The following is a 12,173-nucleotide window of genomic DNA, read 5'->3' as shown; positions in this document are numbered from 1 at the left end:
CCCCACCCTCTGAATGAAGAAGTTCCACCTCAGGTTCCCCTTGATTATTTCAACTTTCACCCTTAACCTATGACCTCTCGTTCTAGTCTCACCCATCCTCTGTGGAAAAAGCTTGCTTGCATTTACCCGATCTATAGTCCTCATAATTTTGTAACCCTCTGTCAAATCTCCCCTCATTCTCCTTTGCTCAAGGGAGTAAAGTCCTAACTAATTCAACCTTCCCTTATAACTCAAGTCTTCAAGTCCCACCAACATCCTTGTAAATTTTCTCTGTACTCCTTCAATCTTACTGATATATTGCCTGTAGGTAGGTGACCAAAACTTGTACATAATGCTCCAAATTAGGACTCAACAATGTCTTCTACAACTTCAACATAACATCCCAACATCTTCTGCAACAGTCCTATAATGTGGCAACTGGAACAGCAGACTATTAATCACAATCAGAATCACGTTTCTTAACATTGATGTATGTCATGACCTTTGTTATTTTACAACGACAGTACAGTGCAATACATAAAGTACTGTATACTATAAATTACGGTAAAATATATATAGAACATAGAAGAGTACAGCACAGTACAGGCCTTTCGGCCCACAATGTTGTGCCAACCCTCAAACCCTGCCTCCCATATAACCCCCCACATATCTGTCTAGCAGTCTCATAAGTTTCACTAGTGTATCTGCCTCCACCACTGACTCAGGCAGTGTATTCCACGCACCAACCACTCTCTGAGTAAAAAACCTTCCTCTAATATCCCCCTTGATCTTCCCACCCCTTACCTTAAAGCCATGTCCTCTTGTATTAAGCAATGGTGCCCTGGGGAAGAGGGCCTGGCTATCCACTCTATCTATTCCTCTTAATATCTTGTACACCCCTATCATGTCTCCTCTCATCCTCCTTCTCTCCAAAGAGTAAAGCCCTAGCTCCCTTAATCTCTGATCATAATGCATACTCTCTAAACCAGGCAGCATCCTGGTAAATCTCCTCTGTACCCTTTCCAATGCTTCCTCATCCTTCCTATAGTGAGGTGACCAGAATATACCGGTATATTTAAAATGAAATACGTAATGCAAAAGGAGAGAAGACTGAGGTATTGTTTGTGGGTTCATTGTCCATTCAGAAATCTGATGGCAGTAGGGATGAAGCTGTTCCTGAAACATTAAGTCTACAGGATCCCGTCCCTCCTCTCTGACGGTAGTAGTGAGGAGAGGGCATCTCCTGTGTGATGGGGTCCTTAAAAATGAGGCATCACCTATCGAAGGTGTCCTTGATGGTGGGGGGAGGCTTGTGCGAGACGAGTTTATAACTTTCTGCGGGTTTTTCCGACCCTGTGCAGTGGAGCTTTCAGAGTGATGGTGATGCAACCAGTCAGATTGCTGTCCACGGTACACCTGTAGAGATTTGCTAGAGTCTTAGGTTACATACCAAATCTCCTTAAACTCCTAACAAAATATCGCCGCTGGCATGCCTTTTCTATAATTGCATCAATGTTATACTAGGAAGAAGGCAAGTTGGTGGAATAGAAATGAATGTCCTTTCTCTCTTACCCACTAAGCTCAGAGTGGAAGCAACCATCTCGTAATCTACAGCAGCAACGCACCCGCCAAACTCTGCTGCCCCTTGATTGATGCCTGCAGTGAAACTACAGAGCGGCAGGAAAAGAGCCACCGACCATGTGGAAGTTACTGGCCTCTCACTTCACCGAGATCTCAGCAAAACGATTTCCCACAAATGCAGTGGTAGGCAGCAAAGGATGTGTTAACCTCGGACCGTGGATAATTTCTGATTTATTGCAGACCGCCAGCTGAAACCGTGTTCTCTGGTTCCACGTAAGAAGGTGCCGGGAGTGCTGAGGGGATATCTTGATACCTGTACCTGAAGTGGTAACTCATGACCAAAGGCGATTCTGCGGATGTAACACACACAAACCGCTGAAGGAACGCAGCAGGCCAGGCAGCATCTATGAAGGGGGATACACAGTGATGTTTCAGGCCGGGAAGCTTCTTCACGACTGGAAAGGAAGGGGGCCGAAGCCAGAATAAGAAAGTGGGAGGGGGGAGGAGTACAAGCTGACAGGTGACAGGTGAATCCAGGTGAGGGGGAAGGTGGGTGGGTGGGGGAGAGTGGGGGATGAAGTAAGAAGCTGGGAGGTGATGGGTGGAAAAGGTAAAGGGCTGAAGAAGAAGGAATTTGATAGGAGAAAAGTGTCTCAGCTCAAATCTTTGACTGTTTATTCCTCTGCTTTGATGCTGCCTGATTTGCTGAGCTCCTCCAGGTTTTTGTGTGTGTTGCTCTGGTATCTGATGCGAATGTTTTGGGAAAGCAGGAGCTTGGATTATTAAAGGTACCAGCTGGCCCCATTTCTGAATGGTGTTTGCTGAAACTGGAATGGATCCTTTCAGCACTGGGGGAGAATGCTCGATAGACACATCGAACCTCTTCGAAAGTTGGCCAATTTAATTGAACATTAGAACATAAGCAGGAACAGGAGTTGAGTTGAGTTGAGCCTAGCTCACCGTTCAATAAGGAGCCTGATGGTTGTAGGGTAATAACTGCTCCTGAACCTGGTGGTGTGGGACCTGAGGCTCCTGTACCTCCTGCCTGACGGTAGTAGTGAGAAGAGAACATGGCCTGTTTAATGATGGATATTGATTTCTTGTGGCAGTGCTTCACGTAGATTCACTTAATGGTGGGGAGGGCTTTGCCTGTGATGGACTGGGCTACATCCACCACCTTCTGTAGTCTTTTCCCTTCCTGGGCATTGATGTTCCATATCAGTCTGTGACACAACCAGTTAGGAATCTCTTCACTGAGCATCCAGAAAAGTCACAACCCTCTGAGAGAAGCCAGTCCTCGTCATTTCCACCTTAAGCAATGACTCTTATTCTGAAGCCACACCTCCTGCTTGAAGGTTCTCCAATGAGTTCAGTATCTACATTGTCAAACCCCCTTTTTTAGCTTTTATGTTGTTGCTCCAGAATCCCACAAGTTAATTTTCATCAACTTCATTCACTTTTTCAATTTAGAACTTCCTTCAGAGGAAGTGATTTTCAGATCTCAATGATGGCCTGTTTCGAGGAAGACCACCTCACTTCCCCTCATGGTACTCCATTTGCCTCCCTCCCTCCCTCCCTCTCTCCCACACAGACAAAGCCAAATGAAGTCTAGTATACCTGGTAAACCTTAAATGCAGTAAATCAGGAACACAGAACAATATCCAGCTGAGCTCCCAACTAAAATGTGGAGCACAGGAGATTCTGCAGATGCTGGGAATCCAGAGTAACATTCACACAAAATGCTGAAGGAACTCAGCAGGTCAGGCAGCATCTACGGAGAGGAATAAACAATGTTTTGGACTGCAACCTTTTGTGTATTTAATATTGCAGTGGTACTTGAATAATATTGTAAATATATTGTTTGATTCAGCATTCTTGTTCATTTAAGTAATTATATGTTAAAGTATGTGAATGGCATTACATCATCATGCCACTGCATGATAAGTGTGTGTCTCTTAAAGTAAAAATGAATCTAAACGTACACAAGTCATCTCCCAGCTCGGTGTTTTTCTTTTTAAATTAATTTTTATGTTTTGCAGTTACAAAACATAACTCAACACTTCATCAGGATGGGAAAGGAAGGGGGCAGAAGCCAGCATAAGAAAGCAGGGACAAGGCAAGGAATACAAGCTGGAAGGTGATAGGTGAAGTCAAATGGGGGGCCGATGTAGTGAGACACTGGGAGGTGATCGATGGGAAAGGTAAAGGGCTGGAGAAGAAGGAATCTAATAGGAGCTGAGAGTGGAGCATGGGAGAAAGGGAAGGAGGAGGTGACAGGCAGGTGAGGAGAAAAGGTAAGAGGCCAGAGTGGGGAATAAAAGAGGTAAAGGAGAGGGGATAAGTTACGGGAAGCAGAGAAGTCGATGGAGCTACCCAAATGGAATACAAGGTGTGAGAGAGGCGTCTTCTTGGCACAAAGGGAGCCCATGGATTGACATGTTGGAATAGGAATAGGGAATGGAATCAAAATGGTTGTCTACTAGGAAATCCCCCAGTGGAAGTGGAGTGGAGTGTGAAATTTGAAATTGTTTAGCGCAATTCCTAAATTTATTATTCAATACCTTCGTCTAGAACAGGGAGGCAATAGCAGAACTGTGTCAAACACGGTTGAAGCCTAAAGATAGCGAAGTCTGAAGAGCTTCATTATTGGAAGAACATTGGAGAGGTGGTTGAGGAGATCTCAGAGGAAGTTACAAGGGCTGGAAGTGATTGGGCCAGACCGGATCTGATTAGAGAAGGCTGAGAGGACACATGAAATGACCAGTGTGAGTGAGGTGAATACAGAGCTTAACGTTTGTGTAGGGCCATCAGAGCTTGGAGTTCATTTCCAGTGTGGTCTTTAAGAGTTTGTACGTACTACTCACGAACTGTGTAAGTTTCCTCCCGATGCACCAGTTTCCTCCCACAGTCCAAAGACGTACCGTTGGTAGGTTAATTAGTCATTGTAAATTGACCCAGGATTAGGCTGGGGTTAAATAGGTGGGATGCTGGGCGATGCGGCTCGTTGGGCCAGAAGAGTTTGTTCTGTGCTGCATCTCTAAATAAAATAAAAGGACAGGCCTCCCTTTTTTTAATGGTTTGCTTTATTTGCCACAAGTACATCAAAACATTTAAACATTCAGTGAAATGCATTGTTTGTGTCAATGACCAACGCAGTCCGAGTGTCACCTTGCTAGTACGTCCACAACTTACTAACACTAACACTAACACTAGCACTAACACTAACACTAACACTAGTACTAACACTGACACTAGTACTAACACTAGTGCTAACACTAACCCGTAATGTGGGAGGAAGCCAGAGGAAACGCATGTGGTTATGGGGAGAACCGACGAACTCCTTACGGACAGTGGCAGGAATTGAACCTCGATCATTCGTGCTGTAAAGCGTTATGCCTCGTTATGGTGCTGTCTCTTTAACAAGCCGTTAGATAAGTGGGGTAGAAGCCTTCACAGTTTGGAGGAGCATTTTCTTTACCCAGAGTGGGTGGATGGAACACACAGCAAACGCTGGTGGAAGTGATATCGAAATGAATAAACGGTCGATGTTTCGGGCTGAGATCCCTCATCAGGCCTGGAAGGAAGGAGGCGAAGCCAGAGTAAGAGGGTGGGGAGGGAAAGGAAATAAGATGGGAGGTGATAGGTGGAAAAGGCAAAAGGCTGAAGTAGAAGGAATCTGATAGGAGAGGAGAAACACACACCTCCAACTCCAGGATAGGCCACCTCCAGACCTCCAGTCCTTGGCCCTGGACCCTCAGACTCGTAGATATCAGGCCTTCAAATTCAGTCTTTGTCTTTTTGATTGTCAGTATTTATACTTTACTGACGCCAAACAATTGGTACTAGAACGTACAATCATCACAGCGATATTTGATTCTGTGCTTCCCAATCCTGGATTACAAATATTAAATATTAAAAATAGTTAAAATTAGTAAATATTAAAAATTTGAATTATAAATAGAAAATAGGAAAATGGAAAGTAAGGTAGTGCAAAAAAACCGAGAGGCAGTTCCGGGTATTTGGAGGGTACGGCCCAGATCCGGGTCAGGATCTGCTCAGCAGTCTTATCACAGTTGGAAAGAAGCTGTTCCCAAATCTGGCCGTACGAGTCTTCAAGCTCCTGAGCCTTCTCCCGGAGGGAAGAGGGACGAATAGTGTGTTGGCTGGGTGGGTCGTATTTTCATTAACAGTTGGAAATCCAGAGCTTGTGTTGACTTGCTTTGTTTTGTCCAGGTGAATCACTGCTCCATCTCTCACAGTGGGCACCTCCTAATAACAGGTTCCAATGATGGTAAAGTTTGTGTCTGGGATATTGGAAGTGGAAAACGTCAAGTTAAAGTAAAAGGACACAAAGGTAACAGATTTCAGAGGTGTCTTTCATCACCTTGTTGATCTTCCTTGCATGTTTACGACTTGACAGTTCATTTGGTTGCGCTGATTTTAGATCATAAGGTCACAAAATATTGGAGCAGAATTAGGCCATTTGGTCCATCGAGTCTGCTCCACCATTTCGTCATGGCTGATCCAATTTTCCCTCTCATCCCCAAACTGCTGTCTTCTCCCTTTTCCCTTCATGCTCTGACCAATCGAGAATCTGTCAACCTCCACTTTAGATATACCCAATGACTTGGCCTCCACAGCTGTCTGTGGCAATGAATTCCACTGATTTACCACTCTCTGGCTAAAGAAATTCCTTCTCATCTCTGTTCTAAATGGATGTCCCTCTATTCTGAGGCTGTGTACCCTGGTCTTAGATTCTTCCACTATAGGAAGCATTCTCTCCACATCCACTCTATCGAGGCCTTTCGCCATTTGATAGGTTTCCTTCTGAATTCTAGTGAATATAGGCCCAGAACCATCAAATGCTCCTAATGAGCTGTCAAGTCCGGTACTTGGCTGAATGTATTTTATGTGTTCAGATTATTTTCTGTCTGCCCTGCTTGTTCCTCAATCTTTTAATACTCAGTTATAATTCTCAGTTCTAAAAGCTGATATGCCATCAGCATTGTGCTGGCCTGATTCCAGTGTTGTAGCCACAGATGGCTGTGGAGGTCAAGTCATTGGGTACATTTAAAACAGAGATGATAGGTTCTTGATTAGTAAAGGCATCAAAGGTTAAGGGAAGGAGAATGAATCATAAATCAGCCGTGATAGAACCATAGAACCATAGAAACTACAGCACAGAAACAGGCCTTTTGGCCCTTCTTGGCTGTGCCGAACCATTTTCTGCCTAGTCCCACTGACCTGCACACGGACCATATCCCTCCATACACCTCCCATCCATGTATCTGTCCAATTTATTCTTAAATGTTAAAAAAGAACCCACATTTACCACCTCATCTGGCAGCTCATTCCATACTCTCACCACTCTCTGTGTGAAGAAGCCCCCCCTAATGTTCCCTTTAAACTTTACCCCCCTCACCCTTAACCCATGTCCTCTGGTTTTTTTCTCCCCTTGCCTCAGTGGAAAAAGCCTGCTTGCATTCACTCTATCTATACCCATCATAATTTTATATACCTCTATCAAATCTCCCCTCATTCTTCTACGCTCCAGGGAATAAAGTCCTAACCTATTCAACCTTTCTCTGTAACTGAGTTTCTCAAGTCCCGGCAACATCCTTGTAAACCTTCTCTGCACTCTTTCAACCTTATTTATATCCTTCTTGTAATTTGGTGACCAAAACTGAACACAATACTCCAGATTCGGCCTCACCAATGCCTTATACAACCTCATCATAACATTCCAGCTCTTATACTCAATACTTTGATTAATAAAGGCCAATGTACCAAAAGCTCTCTTTACGACCCTATCTACCTGTAACGCCACTTTTAGGGAATTTTGTATCTGTATTCCCAGATCCCTCTGTTCTACTGCACTCCTCAGTGCCTTACCATTAACCCTGTATGTTCTACCTTGGTTCGTCCTTCCAACGTGCAATACCTCACACTTGTCTGTATTAAACTCAATCTGCCATTTTTCAGCCCATTTTTCCAGCTGGTCCAAGTCCCTCTGCAGGCTCTGAAAACCTTCCTCACTGTCCACTACACCTCCAATCTTTGTATCATCAGCAAACTTGCTGATCCAATTTACCACATTATCATCCAGATCATTGATACGGATGACAAATAACAATGGACCCAGCACTGATCCCTATGGCACACCACTAGTCACAGGCCTCCACTTGGAGAAGCAATTCTCTACTACCACTCTTTGGCTTCTTCCATTGAGCCAATGTCTAATCCAATTTACCACCTCTCCAGGTATACCTAGCGACTGAATTTTCCTAACTAACCTCCCATGCGGGACCTTGTGATGGAATGGAGGAGCAGACTTGATGGGCTGAATGGCCTAATTCTGCTCTTATGCCTTATGGGTTTATTAACCCAATGGTGAAGTGCTGCCTCTGGTCCACTCATACCATCCTGTGGGCTTCCAGTTCTGCTAAAGCGGGAACCAAACTAGAACCTGTCAGGTTGCACTGACGTCAGAAGCCATTGGAAGCAAATTGGAGCCACTGGGGGGTGAGAAGGGCTGATTCTTTCATTTGCCATTGTATGTGTTGTGAGATTCTGCGTCTGCGGTTGTAACTGATTATTTAAACTCCTACATTGGATGGCAGAGCGCGGCTGCAAGGAATGAAACCATAGCCAACGCTACCAATGCCATTTCTGCTCCAACAGGCCCAGTGAGGGTTTGTGTTTTCTCTGCTGACTCCACTCTCTTCGCCAGTGGGTCCGCCGATTGTACGGTCAGGGTGTGGGACGCGGTAAAGGCTCACTGTCTGCACGTTCTCAAAGGTAGGTGAGCACGGCAAACCTCATCTCTCTCACAGCTCAGGGCCCAGAACAGGATGTAATACTTTAGCTGAGGCCTAATCAATGATTCACAAGGCATTAGCATGCCTTCCTTGTTTTTGTATCCTCTTCTCTTCCCCCTCCCTCCTCTTCTGTTCCCCTCGCTGCAATCCTACCTCTTCTCAACTGCCTGTCATCTCCCCCTTGTGCCCCTCGTCCTTCCCTTTCTCCTATGGTTCACTCTCCTCTCCAGCCCTTTACTTCTCCTTTCCACCTGGCTTCACCTAGTCTCCTTCTCCTCCCCCACCTTTGTTATCCTAGTGTCTTCCCCCTTCCTTTCCAGTCTTGATGAAGGTTCTTGGCCCGAAACGTCGACTCTTTATTCATCTCCATAGATGCTGACTGACCTGTGAGTTGTTTTGTATCCTTTGCCCCTTCAAAGTAAATTTATTATCAAAGTATGCATGTGTCACCAAATGCTACCCGAGATTCATTTTCTTGTAGGCATTCACCGTAGGACAAAGAACTATAATAGAACCAACGAGAAACTACACAGAAGTACTGACAAATTGTGCAAATATGCAAAGAAACATGTAATACAGTAGTGTAGTGGTTAGCACGATGCCTTACAGTACCAACTGCCTGAGAGGTGCTTGTACGTTCTCCCTGTGACTGCGTGGGTTTCCTCCGGGTGCTCCAGTTTCCTCCCTCATTCCACAGACTTACTATTTGGTAGGTTAATTGGTCATTGTGAATTGCCCCGTGATTAGGCTGTGGTTAATTCGGGGTTGCTGGGCTGCTGGCTTGAAGGGTCATGATGTATCTCAATAAAAGGAAAGGAAAGGTACATCGCATCCGGAGTTTCTCCGGTTAGCGGACGATTTCCCTCCACGCCTCTCTGACGTAGTGAGGAACCGCGTACGAGGCAAGGTACAGCAGAGGTTTGCCATTGCCTTCTTCCAGGTGAGTTTCCAAAGAGATCACCAGCTCGTAACCCAGCATGGATGGAAAGCGTGCAGGGGAGCCGGCTGGATTCGAACTCGGGACCTTTCGTCCCGAAGTCTGGCACTGATGCCACTACGCCACCAGCACGGTCTGTATCTCAATACAATAAATAAATAATAATAATAATGATAAATAAATAAACAAACAAGTAAGTAGATAAACAGGTAGACAATCAAATAAATAAACTTAATAAATAATATAAATAAATAAAAATAAACAGATAATAAATAAATAAACAAACTGAGAGCATGAGTTGTGAAGTCTTTGAAAGTGAGTACAGAGGTTGTGGTCAGTGATCAGTAAGTTGTGGTCAGTGATCAGTACAGAGTTGTGGTCAGTGATCAGTAAGTTGTGGTCAGTGATCAGTAAGTCATGGTCAGTGATCAGTAAGCTGTGGTCAGTGATCAGTACAGAGGTTGTGGTCAGTGATCAGTAAGTTGTGGTCAGTGATCAGTACAGAGTTGTGGTCAGTGATCAGTAAGTTGTGGTCAGTGATCAGTAAGTCATGGTCAGTGATCAGTACAGAGGTTGTGGTCAGTGATCAGTACAGAGTTGTGGTCAGTGATCAGTAAGTTGTGGTCAGTGATCAGTACAGAGTTGTGGTCAGTGATCAGTAAGTTGTGGTCAGTGATCAGTACAGAGTTGTGGTCAGTGATCAGTACAGAGTTGTGGTCAGTGATCAGTAAGTTGTGGTCAGTGATCAGTACAGAGTTGTGGTCAGTGATCAGTACAGAGTTGTGGTCTGTGATCAGTAAGTTGTGGTCAGAGATCAGTACAGAGGTTGTGGTCAGTGATCAGTAAGTTGTGGTCAGTGATCAGTACAGAGTTGTGGTCAGTGATTAGTACAGAGTTGTGGTCAGTGATCAGTACAGAGTTGTGGTCAGTGATCAGTAAGTTGTGGTCAGTGATCAGTACAGAGCTGTGGTCAGAGATCAGTACAGAGGTTGTGGTCAGTGATCAGTACAGAGTTGTGGTCAGTGATCAGTACAGAGTTGTGGTCTGTGATCAGTAAGTTGTGGTCAGAGATCAGTACAGAGGTTGTGGTCAGTGATCAGTACAGAGTTGTGCTCAGTGATCAGTAAGTCATGGTCAGTGATCAGTACAGAGTTGTGGTCAGTGATCAGTAAGTTGTGGTCAGTGATCAGTACAGAGTTGTGGTCAGTGATCAGTAAGTTGTGGTCAGTGATCAGTACAGAGGTTGTGGTCAGTGATCAGTGAGTTGTGGTCAGTGATCAGTAAGTTGTGGTCAGTGATCAGTACAGAGTTGTGGTCAGTGATCAGTAAGTTGTGGTCAGTGATCAGTAAGTCGTGGTCAGTGATCAGTAAGTCATGGTCAGTGATTAGTACAGAGTTGTGGTCAGTGATCAGTAATTGTGGTCAGTGATCAGTACAGATTTGTGGTCAGTGATCAGTAAGTTGTGGTCAGTGATTAGTACAGAGTTGTGGTGAGTGATTAGTAAGTCATGGTCAGTGATCAGTACAGAGGTTGTGGTCAGTGATCAGTAAGTTGTGGTCAGTGATCAGTACAGAGTTGTGGTCAGTGATCAGTAAGTTGTGGTCAGTGATCAGTAAGTCATGGTCAGTGATCAGTAAGCTGTGGTCAGTGATCAGTACAGAGGTTGTGGTCAGTGATCAGTAAGTTGTGGTCAGTGATCAGTACAGAGTTGTGGTCAGTGATCAGTAAGTTGTGGTCAGTGATCAGTAAGTCATGGTCAGTGATCAGTACAGAGGTTGTGGTCAGTGATCAGTACAGAGTTGTGGTCAGTGATCAGTAAGTTGTGGTCAGTGATCAGTACAGAGTTGTGGTCAGTGATCAGTAAGTTGTGGTCAGTGATCAGTACAGAGTTGTGGTCAGTGATCAGTACAGAGTTGTGGTCAGTGATCAGTAAGTTGTGGTCAGTGATCAGTACAGAGTTGTGGTCAGTGATCAGTACAGAGTTGTGGTCTGTGATCAGTAAGTTGTGGTCAGAGATCAGTACAGAGGTTGTGGTCAGTGATCAGTAAGTTGTGGTCAGTGATCAGTACAGAGTTGTGGTCAGTGATTAGTACAGAGTTGTGGTCAGTGATCAGTACAGAGTTGTGGTCAGTGATCAGTAAGTTGTGGTCAGTGATCAGTACAGAGCTGTGGTCAGAGATCAGTACAGAGGTTGTGGTCAGTGATCAGTACAGAGTTGTGGTCAGTGATCAGTACAGAGTTGTGGTCTGTGATCAGTAAGTTGTGGTCAGAGATCAGTACAGAGGTTGTGGTCAGTGATCAGTACAGAGTTGTGCTCAGTGATCAGTAAGTCATGGTCAGTGATCAGTACAGAGTTGTGGTCAGTGATCAGTAAGTTGTGGTCAGTGATCAGTACAGAGTTGTGGTCAGTGATCAGTAAGTTGTGGTCAGTGATCAGTACAGAGGTTGTGGTCAGTGATCAGTGAGTTGTGGTCAGTGATCAGTAAGTTGTGGTCAGTGATCAGTAAGTTGTGGTCAGTGATCAGTACAGAGTTGTGGTCAGTGATCAGTAAGTTGTGGTCAGTGATCAGTAAGTCGTGGTCAGTGATCAGTAAGTCATGGTCAGTGATTAGTACAGAGTTGTGGTCAGTGATCAGTAATTGTGGTCAGTGATCAGTACAGATTTGTGGTCAGTGATCAGTAAGTTGTGGTCAGTGATTAGTACAGAGTTGTGGTGAGTGATTAGTAAGTCATGGTCAGTGATCAGTACAGAGGTTGTGGTCAGTGATCAGTACAGAGTTGTGGTCAGTGATCAGTAAGTCGTGGTCAGTGATCAGTACAGAGGTTGTGGTCAGTGATCAGTGAGTTGTGGTCAGTG

General features: G+C 44.8%; 1 protein-coding gene across 1 annotated transcript in view; it reads left to right on the top strand.

Moving 5' to 3' along the window:
* Positions 1-1,677: 1,677 nt before the first annotated feature.
* LOC134360106 (WD repeat-containing protein 38-like) overlaps positions 1,678-12,173 on the top strand; it is a 34,943-nt gene continuing 24,447 nt past the window's right edge. The window contains exons 1-3 of the mRNA XM_063074188.1: positions 1,678-1,743; positions 5,794-5,914; positions 8,242-8,358. Of these exons, the coding sequence (XP_062930258.1) occupies positions 1,678-1,743; positions 5,794-5,914; positions 8,242-8,358 (304 nt within the window). The remainder of the gene's footprint in view (positions 1,744-5,793; positions 5,915-8,241; positions 8,359-12,173) is intronic.

The sequence above is a fragment of the Mobula hypostoma genome, chromosome 21 (genome assembly GCF_963921235.1).
Source record: "Mobula hypostoma chromosome 21, sMobHyp1.1, whole genome shotgun sequence".
NCBI lineage: Eukaryota > Metazoa > Chordata > Chondrichthyes > Myliobatiformes > Myliobatidae > Mobula > Mobula hypostoma.
Note: the sequence above shows the minus strand (reverse complement) of the source record. Positions and strands in the feature narration are given on the sequence as shown.